At 44.1% G+C, this 19569-nt stretch overlaps 1 protein-coding gene across 1 annotated transcript in view; it reads right to left on the reverse strand.

The window, feature by feature from the left end:
* PAPPA (pappalysin 1) overlaps positions 1 to 19569 on the reverse strand; it is a 158757-nt gene that overhangs the window by 93075 nt on the left and 46113 nt on the right. The window contains exons 3-6 of the mRNA XM_015878745.3: positions 16463 to 16608; positions 12009 to 12302; positions 8158 to 8350; positions 2429 to 2550 (exon numbers count right to left, since the gene is read on the reverse strand). Of these exons, the coding sequence (XP_015734231.2) occupies positions 2429 to 2550; positions 8158 to 8350; positions 12009 to 12302; positions 16463 to 16608 (755 nt within the window). The remainder of the gene's footprint in view (positions 1 to 2428; positions 2551 to 8157; positions 8351 to 12008; positions 12303 to 16462; positions 16609 to 19569) is intronic.

Raw genomic sequence — 19569 nt, forward strand, 5'->3', positions numbered from 1 at the left:
TTTTTACCCCAGTATATCCCATGCTTTGGAAAGAGTTGTATTAATGCTATCATCTTGCCAATAGGAAAATGGAGTGGATGAATGGCTCACAGCCTTGCATGTATCTTGATGTTGATCCCCTTGGGTTCCTGCAAATTCACCTCCACCAGTTCAAAAACTCTGTAAGACTTACGTAGAGAATAAACTCACGCACTTTGGTAGACAAGGGAGTGTTCAGCTGAACTGAACTCAATGAGCACTGCAGGGAGCTGAAAGCAGATCATTGCTGCCTACTGAGTGAGAACAGCTCTGCCTGGCAAGAATGGGAGCTTGACCATAGTCTGGCATGGGAGGCTTCACTCAAAATATGGGCTATAAGCACAGCCTGGTGTGTCAGTGACAGACAATGACCCAGCTGTGCTATCTGTAACTCAGACCAAGTGCAAGCAGGCAGAAATCCTGAATGTCAGGGACACTGGAAAATTAGAGAGCAACAAATACCATACACTCAGTGTATTTTCTACCCTAAAGCAAAGACAACTTGTTAATGTAGTAAAAAGATAGGATTCCCAAATTTTCTTTCCAGAGCAATGGCAAAACAGCAATTGAATGAGACAGATAAGGATCTGACTTCACCCTTCATAGTTAAGAATATGCAGGAACACACTGTACAAAGAGGAAATTAAATGCAAAATGCAGCTGAGTAATAAATCTTAGAGAAGCTTCGTTTCTCTAGGAATGATGCCGCTGGCAAGACGTGCGAGATCCAGAAGTTTTCAAATCAGAGCTTGTTGGAGAAATTTTGATGGAACGGAGCATCTCAATGGAATACAGACCTTTCAGAATCAAAACACAAAATTGGATTTATTTGGCTAAAATTTTACTCTGGAAGAGAAGATGGGAAGAAAGTTCTAACAGTAATAGAACGCCGTGTTTTGACATTTCTGGAAGAATTCATTCAGCTTTTGCACTTTCAAACACTTTTCACTTTGATATTGAAAGTTGCTTTTGCCCTACATTATATACTAAGAGGAGACGCTTTCAAATGTCATAATTGAACTGAAGTTCATGAAAGAGGAATTACATAAGCTAAATAAAACATCCTGGCCAGCCTCAAACACTTTTTGTTTTTAATTTTCCTTCATGGTGAAATTCAAAAGTTTCAGATTTTGTTCCAAACAAAACCAGGTTTCAAAGTCTTCTAAGAGTTGGCGGAGTGGAAATTCAGTCTTCCACCCTGCGTTACAACTGCAAGCCATCCAGATTTTGCTAATCCTGTTTACTTGACAATCAGGTCACACCTGTGGCTGGAGAAATGCTTCCCAGGATGGGGCTCCTCTGCAACCTCCATGCGAGGGACAGGTGCATTCTGTGTTGGGCTCAGCAGCCTTGGCCCTGGATTTTCAATGGGTTGGAGTGAACTGCAGCCCCCAGTGAGCTCCCACCTGGGATCTGTGCATGCAGGGCAAGCAACACTTTGTTTACATATGTATTCCCATATTAATTAACAGATAATCTTCCTTGCAGATTAAATCCCATGTATTCTAGATGGAGGACAGAGAAGCTCTTAACATAAGAAGACATCTGTATAAAGAGTTAGTAAATTCCAGGTGTGAACCTTTGAGTTCAATGAGATTCATGTACGTATGGGCTCAGAGGGTGCTGTACCTGAAGGAAAAGTTATTGATGGGCAGATTGAAATAACATTCTGCTCTTCTCAAACTGTAAACTGTGACCTCTGCCTGGTATAATCACGTAGATACTCTCCCACATCCAACTATGTACACAATAGGAGGTATGGACGTTAGGAAAAATCAGGTTGGATATTAGTAAAGATTTCTTCTCAGAAATAGTGGTGAGGCATTGGAACAGGCTGCCCAGAGAGGTGGTAGAGTCACCATCCCTAAGGTGTTCAGGAAAAGGACAGATGCAGCAGTGAGGGATGGGGTTTAGTAGGTTTGGAAGGATGGTTTGATTGTTGGACCTGGTGATCTTTGTGATCTTTCCAAACTTAAAGATTCTATGCTTCTCTGCTTCTTCCACCGTGACTGCTGGTGCAGCCTGTTAGTAATTCAATGTAAGTGAAGGCAGCAGAAATCAAGCCCAAAGAAATAACATGCAATTCTTCATTTTTGGAGTCAGAGCAGAAGGACTAAACTGCTCCCCTGAGGAATTCATCTGGCAGATGTGAATGGTCAGTGTTTCTTGGCACTCTGCTGCTTTCTGAAGTTCAAGTTCAGCTCCTGAAATTCATTAAACTCATGGGCAGGGTCAGGGCACAGGGACCAAAACACAGGGGGTATTACTTCAGGAACGCAGTGCATCCATCCGCCTCTCATTTTGTTCTTGCTACTCTCAGGTACAACCAGCCACCCTTCCCCAGAGGTCCCCACCTGCTCTGTGGTCTCCTTTTGCTCTGGCCACGATTCTGCCCCAGCCCCATGCTTACCTTCTGCTTCCCGTGGGCTCCAGTGCCCCGAGGGATCGCAGGGCATTGGGGACGAGGCGCTGAAGGCATGCTGCACCAGGACTCTTCCCTCCACGCACAGATCACATGCTGATCCCACTTCTCTAGGAGGCCAGGAAAACAGGAAAACACACCACCTTAGTAACAGCTGAATGAGCTGCTTATTCAACTATATTAAAAACAGTAAGATTTGGAATTCAGTTCCACTTAATCCTCTTTTCTTACAGCACAGACAAGAGTGCTTTCTGGCCTTGGCTTGGCAGGTTTGGGCTCATGGCTGTGAAGATGGCATCAGTGTGAGCCACCATCCCATACAAAATGATAGCAACCTAGAAACTACCCTCAGCTGTAAGGTTGTTGGGGTTTCTTTTCTGCCCTCTATATCTGGATGAAATCCAGACAAAAGAAAACGTGTGTTATTTAGAGGCAGGAGCAGAGAAACGGGACTCAGGAGATATCAGACCTGTTTCTACTCCCATCATGAGTTTATTGCATGAACTCACAGCATCTTCAGGACTTTAAAGGCTTTGGGCCCAACTGGACCACTGATTAGAGACAGAGTTAAGCCCCAGATCTACAAACATCAGAGAGCCGCTCAGAGAAGCACGGCTCAGTTACATGTGTGAGGACCTGCTTTTGGAGGTGGATCACTGCCCAGATCACTAGAAGTCTGGAAACGGGTTGGGCTGTGATTATACAGCAAGGAATATACCCTTAATCCTTTCCACAGGGGAAACTGGATTCAGTACCTGGCAGTCTCGGCACCAGCAGATGGCTCTTTCTGAACTGAAACCCTCCTGGTTCCATGCCATGGGATGGCACGATGGGGCACTGAGACTCAGAATGTGTGGTTATTGATCCCCCAAACTTGTTCATTATTCACAATTCACTGTTCTGCTTTAAGGAATGATACCACCACACATGAAAGTAGGAATTCTTGATCTTAAGTGAAGGAATGCACGTAGGAAAGGACAGAAACATCAGGCAAGCAACGCTGTGCACAATGCAGTGCACTCTCTAAACACCCTGAGTGCAGTTAAGCCATCAGTTATTACCACAAGTGATGCAAACTTCAACTCTCTCCCATAGTGAGATTTATTTCAGCACACTTTGCAAAGCACATTGTGGCCCATGGGCAGAAGAGAACCCTGGGACAGGGGAGCTGCTCTCCCAGCCCTCCTAGGCTGTCCCTGTTTCCATTTGGCACCAGGGACAACTCTCGCTCAGCTGCTCTCTGGCTTAGCATCTCCTATTTGTTGACAGTGATCTGTGTGAATGTCGGCTTTCTGTTGGCTTAATTAAGCGGAAGCAGGGATTGTCAACAGGGGGGACTTGGAATGAAATCAGTGGCAAAACTCGTATCCATTTCAGTATGGCCCACTGCCACCCTGCAAAGAGTCAGCAAATGTGGGGGGGGATGCACCTGCTGGAAACACTTGAAGTGTGGCAATGGGGAAGAGCAGAGAAATAGGAAGCAAAGGTGCTCTCCCCTTCCCTGCACGTTCTGTACCAGACATACCGAATACATTTGGGCACACCGTGAGTCACGTCTTCACTCTCTGTCTCACTTCACCCACTTGTATTATTGTTGAGACTACCTGCTAATTTCATCTCTCAATAGGCTGCTTAGCAGTGGTTTGAGTGCTTAATTCAGCTTGCCCATATAATGTATGCTAAAAATATATATATAAAATTAAGACTCTGGAAAAAAATGAGATTGAGAAATAAAAATACGTAATTACTATTGTGCGGGATTTCTGTTGTTGTTTTAGACACATCCACCAACAGAAAGGAGAGAAATCCCTGCAATAATAATCTTTCAGTTTCTCTACAAAGAAACTCCTGCATTACTGTTCAGTCCTGGATGAGGACGGGGAATTGAAAGCCAACTTTCCACAATTAGGACCGCTTTCTACTCAAATTAGCAGCTATACAATTTCATCACAGGCTGCCATGGTGGAAAAAAACCGTAGGCTTATGGACAAACATTTCCTTTTACCAGCAAGGACTTGGAGGTAGGAGGAATCACAAGGAGCATCATGTGGGAAAGGCTATGAGCAAACTTTCTCTTTTTACTTTTCCAGTTCGGGAGCCAAACTCAGCCCTGATGTAACACCAGTGGCTGAAAGGAGTTACACAGCGATGACTCCTGGGTTAAAGATTTTCGTCTGCAGCTTCTTGAGCACAAATCCTGCAAACAGCCATGGATGTCAAAACTAATTACGGAACTGCATGTAAAGGCTTGTGAAAATCTAAGGCAGACCTTTACACCTTACACAGCCAATGACATCAAGACCAAATGAGCAGAAAAAGGATCAAAACACCATTAAATAGGAATGATAGCATATCTGACACCTCATACACTGGGCACATGACTCCTGAAAGCGAAGGGTAATGAACAATGTAGACTTTGCTGTTTTCTAATAAGCCAAGTACTGGGGAAATTCCAACTCATGAGGTTCAGAGCACAGGAAAGATTCACTCCTACAGCATCATATTCCAACAAAGTGGATTCAAAACATAAAGAATACTAGTGGAAACCAGTTCTCATCAGGGCTGGCAACAGTTCAGAGGCAACCCAAAACCAGTAAAGATCTGTCGTTCCTTTTGGTAACAAATGCCTGTTTTCAGTCTAAATTGTACTAGATTATACCTGCTTGGTGTGCTACCTGATTCGAATTTGTATCACTGATGGCACTGAAACTTTCCAGCAAGATTCAAGCAAGCAGTTATCGAGCCCAGCCATCTAGACCCAGGAACCATACTGGCCAAGATATTCTCTTGCTAAGAATGAGATAGCATCAGATGCATGGAAATTAATACAGTCACCTCAATGAAAACTTGGAGGAGCAGAGGTGTTTAAAGTTTTCTGTCCAAGCAGAATTAGCTGCAGAGCTCTGTGACAATAACTGTTTACATCCCGCCTCTGCATATCAAACAGGAGGCACATGAATGGATGCTTAGCGACAGCAGATGAAGGCATCTCATAGATGCAGTCAGGAAATGAACAGAGTTTCCTTCTTCTCGCTTGTTTTCCCTTGTTTTGTTGGCTCTGTTATTATTTTATTATTTCACATTATTTACACACGCAACATTCTCATGCTTTTTTTATTCTTCTTTGGAGGTAGCATGGAGAAGGGCAAGTATTGCAGCCCCATGTATAACAGCTTCAAGAAGAAATAATGGGTTCTTATATATTTGGTAATTAGGGATGGTCAGAAGCTCAACCAGCTGCTAGAGTTTAGGGCCAAATACATGTGGGCAAATTTCTGTGCAGCTAAATGGCTCTACAGAGCAACACAGACCCATCAATGGCTTACAGTACTGAGGCAAGGAGGGTCTGCCAGAAAGGCTTCACTTTTTGCTCAGCTTGTGCACCTACACTTGTGAAGGTGCGAGGACGTGGTTGGATGGATGGACCAAATGGTCTCAGTGGTCTTTTCCAACTTAAGGATTCTGTGATTCTATGACTTGGGTGGCCAAACCCACATCCACAACAAGTCAGCGTTGCACTCTGAACTCCTATTCCACAACACTAACAGTGCAATTCTAGAACCGAGGCCTTAAGAGGAAAGCACCAAAAGCTGCAACACCTGTGACACAGTTGCATCTGAGCAGGGAAGAGCCTGAAGACAGAAAGGAAACTGTGCCTCAGGACCACACTGATGTGCCCCAGAACTACCGACATGCCATACCCAGCCATGCACCAGGCTGCAGCAAGTGCCCTAACACCCCTGCAGTGCTGATGGTGGGTCTTCATTAACAAATGTTTTGCACTAGAGATCTAATTATATTGAACCACAATGCTTGCTAATGTAGCCAGAGCCATTCATCCTTTTAAGGCCCTTTTACACTGTCAAAACAGCTCGGAAGGGGCCTTCGTGCATTAGAAACCAGGCCCAAGGCACTCAGCAGTTGAGTATCAGTCTTCTGTTTTTTACATGAATAGTGCCATTGAAGTGAATGAGTTTATTCATTCAAGTGAGGCAAGTAAAATGTGGGCCATGGTGTGCACTTTGTGTAAAAATATCTGCAGAGATTTACAGTATTCCCACACACAGATAAGATTATACTTGGCCAATTTTACCTCCTACACGTCTTGCACAGTGACCTCATTTCAGGAGCTGACACAGGCAAGCATCCCTAAACAAGCAGTGCTGGACACATGGGCACTGAAAGCTTCCAAAGTTTCTCACCATAACACTATCAGACTCATTTTGGTTAATACATCAGAAGTATGGGCTGGCACAGGTGTGCTCACTGATCTATTATATCTATACACGACCTATTGATCAATCTAGGCTCACTGATCTATGTCAGTGAAGTTTTAGAACAGTCACAGCAACATCTCCATATCCATTAGAAGTGGGAATCTCATTTCAGCATGGAATTGGCCTCGTGTTTGAATTTGCAACTGCCTCTTTAAATCTCCTCAGTAAAATGGGGCACACACATTTAAAAACCCAAAGGGTGGTGTTTTTTTTTTCCCTTGAAAATCATTATTTAACATAACTCTGTTATGAAATGTTAGATTTATCAAGTGATCCACTGTATGTCATTTAAGAAGCAACTAACTGGGGGTTATTAAGAACATATTGATCGAGTTATAAGAAATATGTAATAAAGGCATATTTGGTTACATAACAATTAACTCTGTACCAGTGTGTTTTAAGAGGCAGATGGTATTTATTTAACACACAGACAGTATCTTCTGAAATCTAAATTAAATTGGAGAAACTTAATTTACCTAAAAATGATTACGGGCCCAAAAATTCCAAATTAATTCTCAAAACTTCACATAAGTCCTTTTCACACATAGGGAATAAATGGATTCAGTTGCAAAACTGAAATTAAAACAGCACGAGTCCTGTCTTTCTTCATCAACTCCTAATATAATTTGATTCCCCCTCTTCCCCATATTAACCTGCAATAAAAAGGGAAAATCTCTGAGCGCTCAAATTGAGTGCAAGCTGGACACTGAAATGGCCACACTGTCCTTATAGTGCTGGAAGGAGTTCCTTCCATGCTGAAGATGGTGGCTTTCAAGGTGCTCTCAGTAAACAAAGCAGTGCTGAGGCAGCTCTTCGGGTGCTAATATGCCTGTAAATTTGGCCTCCTGCAATACGTGCTGCTCCAGTCCTGAAGGACACTCAAAGTTTGTTTTCTGCAATGTATTAAAGCACGAAGGGGAGAGGAAATGCAAGCACAGAGGTGAGCTAATGACAGTGTGAGGTCAGTTATCCAGGTAGTTCTCCTGCAGCCCATCCAAGCTCTGTGCTGGGTGCTGCCACCTCTTCCCCTTGGAGACCACCACTGCCCATGAGCCCTGCACTGCCATGGGGGGAAGAACAAGATTCCCCATGACCTTGCAAAGGAAACTTGAAATAGGAGGGGGAATGTGTGGGCAGAGGTGAAGCCAACAGGTATTTGTGAACAGCAATAAGCAGGAATCACAAAGTCAGAACTGCTGATTGAAAATTCTTCCCGTGGCACACGGAAAAAGATTTGCCCTTTATATGGCAAATCAATGGCTCTCAACAGAGTGCTACAGGCTGAGGAGGGAAGAGCGGAAAACAGATCAATAATCCCCTCAATACGAACCAATTTAGGAAGGAGCCTCAGCCCAGGCTGAGTGCAGCTCATGTTGTGGCTGCTTACCAATCCCCTGCCCACCCAACTGAGCACAAGAGAACCGAGCAGCGCGTGGTCACCTTTCAAAGAAGTGCCCATCGATGGGTGGAAACCACTCCAGGGTGACAGAGGTGGGAGTCCGAGCCACGATCTGGGGGGCAATGGCGACAGGAGCCGGTTTCTTTGCTGGCTGCCAGCTCTGATAGACCAGGTCCAAGTAGCAGTGCATCCTGGCCACTTGGTTGGGAGTGAAGGAGTCGGTGCAGTCATCGTCTGAAACAGAAGTAGAAACTGCATCAGATGCACAGGATTGACAATGGGAGAATTACAACCTGATGAATAACAGCTCCTGGATGGGACAGGATGGGGTCTCACAGCCCTCAGAAGTTAATGGCCTGTGGAGAAATTAATGCAGACACCACTTGTGGAGGTGGGTGGAAGGAAACAAGTTAAACAGGGATACAAGTAAATAAACGCAGGTTCCACCCCTCTGAACTGGGATGTGTGTGAAGCACCCAGAGGCCATCCCAAGGCAGGACACAAGGCTGAAGGTGAAAGCAAGGATTTGGAAGAACTTTGTGCCTATGAGAACATCTCAGAGAGGATACAGAAGGGCAAAGTGTAGAGAGTGTGAGGATAAAGCACTGACCGGCAGCCATATAAACTGTGTGTGATGGACCTTGACAGTTTTCTTAATTGAAAGAAATCAGAACTTAAAACAATAGTTAAATAACTTTTTGCAAGTTCTTATATGAGCAAATTTAGATCAGTCTTAAAAAGTAGTTTCTGCTGATTAAGAGTGGATATTTCTGGTGCAGCAGAACATCTTTATTTGCACTAAAGCCTTCCCCCATCACTCTGCTTCTCATCTCTCCCTGAACTTCTCAGAAACATTTTTGATATTTCAAGTTTCCTTTTCATTCAACACGGAGAAATAATTTGCTGGATCGTTTCCCATAAATACCCATTTCTCGTGCCTTATTTCATCTGTATTTCACAAACACGATTTGGCAACAAGAACACGCCTGGTACCATCTGAATAATGTACGGTTTTACAACTGCAATGCCCTGGAGAAGCAGAAAATGACCAATCCTCCATTGGGCACATCACAGAAAGAGTAACTGCATTGTGCAAAGCCACCCAGAAAAGCTGTGCTGAAGGCCTTGGTGCTGGCCTGGGACTCTTCCCATCATGTGAACAGCTCTTGAACGCCCTGAGTGTCTGTTCATGTATGACTGCAGAGCTCCCAGCCCAGTAAATCTCAAGCCCAGATGGGACCTCTGCATGCTGCCACAATGCAAACAATGACAGTTTTGCACAGGTCACGTAATACACTTCTTGGGGAAGATGCAGGTCACTGAAGGCTGTTTGGAGCATCGCCTGCATGCACACAAGTTGGCAGTTTGATATTGTAACAGCATTATGAGATGCTCTCATGTCTTCGAGTCCATGCCCTGAGAAACTCACAAAATACAAATCTGTTCTGAAGAGAAGTGTGAATCTTGGTGGCTAATTTAAAACCTTACCGCATCTTCCCTGAACCACAAGGAAAAGGAATTGGCTCTGGTTGGGATCCTGCTCAGACTGCAGTCCCAAGTACAGCCCTGATGCTGCTGATCCGATCCGAACACCTCGGATTGCACATCCTCATCTCTCCCTCCTGACCCCACCGAGCAGTGGCCCTCCCCTGACCAAACAGGCACAGCAGGCTGACAGACACCACCAGCCTAAGAGTCTCTGCAAATACCCATGGTTATGCAAAAAGCTGCTTTAATATGACATCTCTACATACCCTCAATAACTGCCGATGGTCTATCCCTGAGCATGCTGTAAAAGCCATAAATACTCTTCACGGAAGCCCAGAAGGAGACAAAAGGCCCTTAATAGCCATCATAAAGGAACAATAAAATATATATAGGACAAAGCAGTGAGACAATGGCAAGGGAGAAAGATGACCTGCATTTTCAATCTGTTTAAACAGCAGCACAGGCTGTGTCCTGGGGGAGGGAGAAGGCGAGGGCAGAGATGTTTCACTTGATCACTCAATTTCAAGAAGGGCTGAAGAGCCTCAAATGAAATTATAATTAGAGAAATTCAATGCACTTTGCTGGGATGATTATTCCAACAGAATTCAGAGGCGGAATTCCCGCTGACTTTGTGGAGAGTGGTCTAAAAGATTAACCTATATTTTTACCTAGGAACACCACAGCCAGTTGGGTATTTCAAATAATAAAAGCACTGCTCACACTTCTTGATGTTCTAGATTTTGTAACTTGGTATTTTGGGGCTGTTTTGTTTGCTGCTTTGCTACAAAGTTGGGGGTGACAGGACAGATGGATGATAGATGGACAGACACTACGTGCTACAGTTGTATGCAGGCAGCAAAAGGCAAGGAGATGTTTAGAGCTGCATGACCTCAACCAACATGTTTCAAAGGTATTTCCACAGTGATTTAATATCCTGATATGGTTTTTATTCCACTGGCAACAACAGAAAAGCAAACAGATTCATGCATGAGTTCTAGAGATACCTATCATGTCGCTTCACTTCATTTTTCAAGGGAAAAAAAAGAAGGGTTCTGCTCAGAACACCAGCACACACGTAGCTCCCAACAGCAGATAGATATCGCTGTGCTCTGTCTCATCTCTTGACACGGCTGGCAGGGCAAGTTCTCTTTGGAAGATGAGACCTTGGGGTTTTGAAACATGCATGTATCACCCTTCTACACATCCCCACAAGCAGATTTGGTGGAGGGATATTGTAAATCCAAAGTGCTGCTGACTTATTTGTGTGGAACAGAGAGAAGACTGCATGAGACGTAAAGACATTCTGCCCTACCACATGTATAGAAGTGCATAACACATTTAGGACCTCACTCACTGCTTGTATGTTGACCCTAAAAACACCCTCTAAATGAACAGAAAAATAAAGAGGAAACGAAGCACCACTTTTAGCGAGTGCCACAAAGGGCACGAAAGCATTTATGTTATAAATCATTTCAATCCGTGCCCCAGATGACATTAAACATTTTGCTTTCCTACAGTTTTATTACAGAATAAGCACTCTTATGACCTTTCGAGTGGGCAATCTGTGTTTCTGCCCATACTGTTAAGGTGCCCTTCAGTGTCTCTGCTTGTATTGGTCACCTTTGAAGTGTTGTGGATGCTGCTAACTTGGTGCCACAGACCTTCAGCACTGCTAGACCCCAAGGCCTGAAATAAGAAAATACAACCCCAGGCATCCTCTGCTCCTTCTGAGAAACAACAGAGCATCTTTCAGCTCCCCTTGAACTTCCAGGAGTGGAGCAAGAAGTGTCACTCCCAGCACAAAGCAGCACAATATGCTGAGTGCCCCTGACCACAGGAGCACTCCTAATCCAGGTGCTGCTGATGGCAGAGAGTCTAAATCAAACAACAAACATGATATCTGAACCGCTGCACAAAGGTGTGAGCAGTGTCTCATCAGACGCCTATTGCAGGTACATCCCACAGCTCTGGTGGTGTCAATATTCATCTGACATTTGCTATCTCCCAGAAAGAGTGTAAACAATCTCTGAGCTTGAGCTTTCCAGAGAAGAATTCTTAGACCAGACATCCAGCTCTCAGTCAAATAGTGTGTCAGATTTGCTGAAGAGCTTTTAGGTGGTGTTTTCTTAATGTTTGACTCATTTCTTCCCCCCCCCCACACACACATGATGACCTAACCAGTCACCATGTGAAACTATGGACAGTTTGGGAAAGGAATTCCTGAGGCCATCAAACTCAGTCTCCATCAAGACTGGCCCTAGACCTGCCAGATCTAAACCTAGACATGACGCATGCCAGCATAAAGCCCCACATGAGATGCACTGCAGAAATCAGAGATAATATTGCTGCTCTCTACTCCCACCCAACCACAGAGCCCAGTAGCAAACCAAAAAAGCCCAGGTACCTGCATAGCTCATGAAGTTACTGAACGGTGTGTTTAAGAAACTGTGAAAGCCACATGTGTCGTTGCCAGGTCCAGGATCCCCGCACAGCTTGTGCTTAGGAGCAGGGTTGGTGTCTCTGCAGAGGTCCCCGGTCTCGAAGGAGGGCTCTGTTTCCATGCATGGATCGCTGCAGGACAGGATCTCTGAGATCCCACGGAAGACGTGGTAGAGCCCCAGGCTGTGCCCAATTTCATGGATCATTGTGTGCGTGTGGCCAGGAATGCCATAGAAGGAAGGATTCAGCACAATGCCACCTGCAAAGGGGAAAGAAAAGAGCTTCTACACTTGTCTGCCTTCCTCAGAACAGCAAGAGAAAGATCCAGCAACTGTTCGTTGGATCCTCCATAACGCAGACTGTCTTTGCACGATTGGGCACATCACATGCACAGCAGGGTCTAATCTCACCATAACATGGGACTCCTAAGGATGAGGATCACAGCACACAGTCCCACAAACCCAATGTCACAGCAACAACTGGTCATTCCACTGAATACGCTCAGTTTGGTTTGTGTGTTTTTAACTCAGACAAAACAAAATCCTACATGGAATTATTTCATACTGTGCAATTTCACATCATTTCATGTGCTTAGACAGAATGATTTTGCCCAGACAAGCGTAAGCAATGCATCTGACACCAGGAGTCAAACAAAACATACCTGGAGCCCTTGATACGTTATTCCACAGGGTAAAAATATAACACAGCTGAACACACTAATAATTGCAGCGGGTTGAGCTGATATTTGCAAACTAATACCTGGGTGAAGGAAATGGAATGCGTTCAGTGCTGGAAAGAGGGAGGGATTTGTGGGGTGTGCTCTGATCCCGTGGACAGTTTTGAAGTAACAGTGAGAAATACACTGCTCATATACTCAGATGAGACTCGTTTGGTCTGAGCTGCACAGTCCGCTAATGAATATGCATAAGTCCAATGTGTCAAAAGAACATCAAATTCCAGAACGTGATAATTCTGAACGAACTGCTCGGCTGTTAAACATTTGCAAAGAGAAGCAGTGGTGATTTTTTGTTGTGTGAATTATGGGATGGGTAGATGAGCAAATAGTAAATTTGTGAGGCTTGACAATTTATTGAATTAATCGTAAGCATGATATTTTTAGCCCAGCTACATGTACTTTAGGATTTACAATACGCATCGTATTTTCTTTATTTAGCTTGTTGACCTCAACTTTTCCAAGCCTTTTATTTAAAACTCTTTGTATATGTTACCTACCATGAGAACAGGAGTCTGCTTCGTAAAAGTAATAGTGGAAAAATAAATCTTGGATATGGTACACTAATAATTCAGTGACAACGGGGAGAGAAAAGATTTAAGCAGGAGGAGTTTTATCAGTGACTGCAGCACAGGGAAGATGAGGTCACTAGGTTCTGATGCAGCGTAGACTGTTCATTCTCATGTGCCTGGAGACTTTTGTTGTAACAAGCATGGAATTACAGGGAAATAAGACTGAGAATATCTCAAGAAGTCACCTAATCAAGTTCCAAGAACAACATGGGACCAATTACATCTATACCATCCCTCACACCCATATGACTGATGTCCCCTTACAACCTCCAATGGTGCGACCACAAAGGCAATCAACTCCAGCAGTCATCGTCCTCATGGCTGCATGAATTTAACTCACATCTAATCTGAACTGATTTTTTGACCTCACAGAGACTCAAAACACAGAAGATTCTCCTCTCCTTTCATCAGCTTTTATGAGATTGTCATCATCCCAACTTCAGGCTTTTTTCCTTTTTTCCTTTAGTCTGAATAGCCATAATCCATTCAACATCCTCATGCAGCTCAATTCTTCTTCTAGACCTCCCTGACCATTCTTCCTTGGTTTACCCAGTTGTTTCATGTTTTCCTCCAAAGACAGTGCTCAGACCCAATGCAGAGCTCCAGCTTTAGTGGTGAAGAGAAGGAGAACCACTTTGTATGTCTTGCAAAGATAAATGCACAGACAGTGGGAGAAAGCAGACTTTTTTGTGCATTGGCATATGTGAATGTATGCACACAGTGGAGTCACTAGTGCACGTATAAGTATTTATTTAGCACTAATAACTTAATAGCAAGTTTAAATATAAACACTAAAGAGAGAATATAATGTCATACTGCAACATCATGCCCATCATGGCACACTCAGACCCTGCACATCCTCTCCACAACCCTGAGCTGGTCCTTACACTAGTTCTCAACAAGCCTGGTGTACAGAGAGCCACAAGTATGCAGCTACTGCCATCACCGTGCTCCTGGCATCATTCTCTCCCCCTTCATATGACACATATTCCGATCCCTCCAGTGCTTGGGTTCCACTTAGATGGATCCATTCACACTCGGAAGGAATCTTGGCACGTTGTTTGGTTGTTCTCTTTCTCCAAGGTACTTCCAGAGTTTGTTTTCAAATGGTGGGAGTACTGGTGAAATTCCCCAGCCTTCATAACAGAGGCTGGCCAAATGGTTCTGGCACTGGGCAGCCCTGAGGCAGCTGGAGAGGGAGATTTTATTTTTGCCTTTGTTGAAAATTTATATTTTTCACAGCTGTCAAGAATCTAAATCAATTGCAGTTTTACAGAAAAGATAAACTCCTGCACCCAGACAATCTCTATCCCAGCCTTTAGATCTGCACCACAGGACATATTTCATATTTTTTTATTAAGTACATATTGGATTTATAGAAGAGAGTAAAAAAGATTAAAGATGAATTCTTACAGACCAAGCACAGGTCTGGGAGGGCTGTTATGACAGGAAATTATGGCCATTATTTATTTATTTTTACTTTTTTTCCACTGCAAGTTAACTTGAAGCTCTTGGCAATGTCTTCCTTTCTTCCATCTTCTTCTTTTTTTTTGTAAGATCTCTTTTTTTTCATCAATGGATTCTGCCAATACACTGTAGGAGCTGCATTTAAATTGTTTCGCTCAGGCATGATGTTAGCAATTAACTTAACGAAGTGACAGAGGAACCCATCAGGGCTTTGGGCAAGCCCCAGCCCTCTTGCAGAAGGTTCTTCTCTGTTCTCTGGAGCTCTTTCCTTGTTCTCTGCTTCCTCCCATGGCAACACCAAGGGAAACTATGAAAATACTCATTTAGGGGCAGATCTACGCCAGCCTTATTTCACTCCAGCAGTAACATTAGGGGTGGTGTTTCCTAACACCAACCAGAAATGCTGTGGGCTTTCATCAGTATGGGGTTGTAGTACTGCGAAAAGAGAAATCTCAGCAGCGTGGGGAACAGAGGAGCCTGGGGTTAATACATTTCTTTGTTTTTGCCAAAAGATGTAGCCATGGGGAAGGCTCACCAGCAGGCATTCCCAGCTCCTTCTGTTCTGGGTGCTCCCAGACAGAGCCCATAGAGATAGGGATGGAAGCAAGTCAGTGGAAGTGGCTTCACTTCCAGCCTTTCTCAGAAGGAGGTGACGACTGGATGTGTGTCAGTGCTGGTTCCTGCAGAGAGGAGCTTGCTCACGCTTCTTCCAAAGCAGCTGCAGATCTGGATGTCACAATGAAACACTGGTAATTGCAATAGGACAGCCAGCTTGGTCTGAGCATGGTCCCTCTCAGTCACAGAGATGGGTCACTGTAGAGAACTGTTAACACCAGTGTCTGAAGTAACGCAGTTCTGAGCATAGTGAAGTTGTAGTTCAGCTCTTATGGCTATAGGATGCATGTTTAGTATGCTTCACAGTAATAAAAACCATATTTGCTGTCTTTTTCTGGGATTTATGTTTGCTCATCTTTGTTTTGCTCATTGCAGACTTGGATTATGAAACAAAAAAATGGCTAAAACAGCCTTTCATAAAGGCTGTATGAACATGGCTGAAGCTGGGCTACATCTGCTTAGGGAAGCCCAGTCAGGCTGGACAAAGTATCTGCTATGAAGTGTGCAGACCCATCTGCAGGGCAGCAAACTCTTCCCTGTTCCACTCAAACAAGCATTAGAAATGCAATCTCTGGGCAGTTTGTCTTTTGCATGATGGTGGGGGAAAAAAAAATAGCAACAAAATGTCATCTGTGAGGAAAATTAATGGGATGCTTAGTAACAAACTAAGGATCATAACGTAACAGGTTAAGGTTAAAAATTCACGTCTGTCTAGCATTCCCTCACCTATCTCCCCCAGCCCTCTTTGCAAAGTGCTCTCATGGAGCAAATGCCCTGTAAAGTAGCTTCACTTAAAAGGTGAAATACTTTCAGATTGACATCATCTACAAATACCATAATATGCTTTGGGTTTATAACCTAATATTTTCCTGGTTGTGAGCCAGTATCTGGGAATCGTGAAATACTTTTTTTCCCCTGACTATATATTAGAGGAATGATAAGAAATCAGACCAGAGCTTAGTGCATATTTGTCTTGCCTTCTTAGCGCCTCAAAAGAATGCTTTACAAAGAAGAAACATCTTTATCACTCACCTAGATGCATCAAGGCCTCCTTGTCCCAGGGCCAAGTTGCCACTCCAGCCAGCTCTTCCTCGGAGGAGTTGGCAAAGAAGATGTTGAGGTGTGTGGATCCATCCAGTTTGAGTATGTTCTTCAGTTCATTGACATCTAAGTATGCTCTGGAAAAAAATAAATAATAAATAAATAAAAGGAAAAGATATATGTATCCTAAAGATGGCACAGAAAGCAACGAAGTATTGAAGAAACACTGCAATCCAGGCAAAGATCTTATAATATCCTGCATATCACTCACCTGAAATACTTTAATAACTCACTCCCAAATTTCAATTACTTCACATTCATGCAGTGAATCTCATCTGAGGACTTCCAGCCATTTCTTGACTATGGCCACAAAACCCAAGGTAAATACATAAAGCTGTCTATATTCCCAAGATAAGTATAGGAATCTTTTTATTATGAATGTAATTAACCATGTGCTGTGGCCAGTAAATCTTCCTATATCAGCAGTTACCTCGCACATTTTCTCTAAGCTATTTGGTGTTTTAAACTGCTATTCTCCCCCACAACAACAAGCTCCATGCCTTCAGCCTGGCACCAGCTCCCAGCATTACTCCTGTAACACCAGTGGCATTATTCCTGCTGAGCTGCACTCAGCCCAGCCCTGACATGGGATGGTTGGTTAGGAATTGCTATTTCCAGAAAGGAAAGCTGTAACAAGTAGAAGGAAATAAAGAAAACAAAGTTAGATCTGCTGTATTCAGAGCTTACCAAATAATAATGAGAACCAACCAATCACTTGGTTATAAATAGATTTTGTTGATACCAGAACACAGGAGGAACTGCTGGTCCAAGTGCATCCCATGGTGCCACGCTGGTGCCAGTGGCACTGTTATGCTCTAACTCAGAGCAGAGCTGAAACAAGAGTAAATCTTGTTCCCCGTCTCCAGCTCACACTGCCACAAGACCTTAAACATGTGAGTTCTGCTGTCTCCACCTGACAGGTGGGAATATTGGAAGGGGAGTCAAACATGGCTGACCAGCTTGTTAGGAAGGACACCGTTATGGTCTCCAGCATTGTGTTCCTTCTTGCTTAAATCCCATTTCCATACGTATGTGGTATGTATAGATCCACATATCTTCACAAAGCAAACTCACTCCCATTCAGTAAGGGTTCCTTGCATATCTTACAAGGCTTTTGTTCCCAGAGGGATGAAAAGAAAACAACCAGGGGAGCTGGCTCAGCACCAGGATCTTTCTGTCCTTCCCTGGAGGACTCCCCAATGGAAAACACATTCTTATTTCCACAATAGCTTCCCCTGCCACTTGCTGAAGTCATTGCCTCCAAAATAGCTCATGGCTGGGTGTCCCCAGGCCCTCACTGACTCATGGAGGAAGACGTACTCTTTGGGGACACCGATGGAAGGGTATGTTTCCATTCCATACAGTGTTTATCTTCCAATCAATGCGGATGACATCCTGAAGGACAGGTCAGCACTGTGACCCTTTACACATTCCTCATTTCTCCACTGTTCCCAACACATCTTCCTAAAATACACAGATCATTCCCTTAGCTCCTCGAGCTTGTTCTGCATGTATCCGCACAGCGATCTGGGCTTGCGCTTAATCTATTTCCAGGATCTTACTTGTGCTTTTGAAAACATCTTTTCCAAACATGGGCTCACAGTAAAATGTGTCTGCAAGCACTAAGCCTGAAATCACATAGGAGAGTGAGTGAGCATTTCCAAATGATAATGTATTAGTGGGAAAACGTGATGGGAGATGTGTGTGTTTGGAGGGGACAATGTCTGCACATCCGATAGCATCAGTAAAAGGCAGCGAGTAAAAGTGTAAGGGAGAACGTGGGAGTGATGTGATACTCTGGGCAAGGGAGTAAAGGACAGAAACAGAAGCACTGAACACCCCTGAGCAGAAAAATGTTTGTGTTTTGTATCACTGTGGGAAGGAAGGGCCCACTGTACGTATTTGAGGCTGCAGTTGTTGACTCTGGATGCAGTCGCTTTATTGCCTGTGCAAATCCCTGTAGCAGTTACTATAGTCAAACTCCCCTCCTGAGATTACCAGCTTTATTCTCATTCTTCTCTAATGGCTTCAAATTATTTAAACTGATAGTTCTTTATTCTCAGCTGCCTTTTTCTTGCTGTTTACACAATCCATTCCCCATCTATATCCTCGACGCATGGCCACAATCACGCTCTCAGTTAGGTGCATGCAGGCTATGTGCTTCACCATCTAGGGCTGTTCTGTATATGGATTATTACTGCAGACAGCATTTAACTAATTGGCCGGTGATGTCAGTGCATCACTGATCCTGAATTCATGCCCTACGTAAATCCGCTGTAATAAGTCAGTCAGACTTATCTTTATAGTATTTCTCTGTCCGCAGCTTCTCTGTGAGCCAATGAAAGGCTGCAGAGGAGCAGGACATATACCAGGGGGTAAGAGTGGAATGCTAAGAGGATTTTTAGCAAAGGTGCTGAACAAAAGTAAGGAAGTGTAAACAGCCCATGCTTGGGAGGAACTAAATGCAATCCCCGTCGTAACAGCACCCTGCAACCCCCAACACGTAAACATGCTAAAGCATTTAGCTCAGGCAAATCCCTTGCAAGCGTGTGAACATGTGCCTGCATGTGCGTGCATGAACGGAGGTGTGAGTGGAAGCAAGGCTTTGGACTGTGCACACGTGTAAGCCAGCCAAGGGTATGTATGCAAAGGAACGTGTGTGTGTGTAAGAGATAAAAACATGAGCTGGAATTCCATCTTCTCCTTCCTCCCCATGTTTCTAATAACCTCCCATCCCTATCCATCATCACCACATTCCTACACTCAAGGAGGCATAAATTAACTACTTTTGCAGTTCATGTCCAACTTCTCAGCCCCAGGCAGCAGACCCAACAGTTACCAGGTCAAAACAGCTTTCAGTTATTGTGTTGGACCGGGCTGACTCCCCCCTGCTGCTGTGGCTGCTTTGTTATCAGCCCAGACTATCTGACCCAACGCAATGTGTGAGCGCTGCTTACACTTCTCAAGGTTATGTGGGTCCCCTGATAGAGGACATAATGTCTGTCACATGGGCTTGTGCCAAAGAGAGCCAAAGAGCC

The sequence above is a fragment of the Coturnix japonica genome, chromosome 21 (genome assembly GCF_054131305.1).
Source record: "Coturnix japonica strain WE chromosome 21, WE-NBRP24, whole genome shotgun sequence".
Taxonomy (NCBI): domain Eukaryota; kingdom Metazoa; phylum Chordata; class Aves; order Galliformes; family Phasianidae; genus Coturnix; species Coturnix japonica.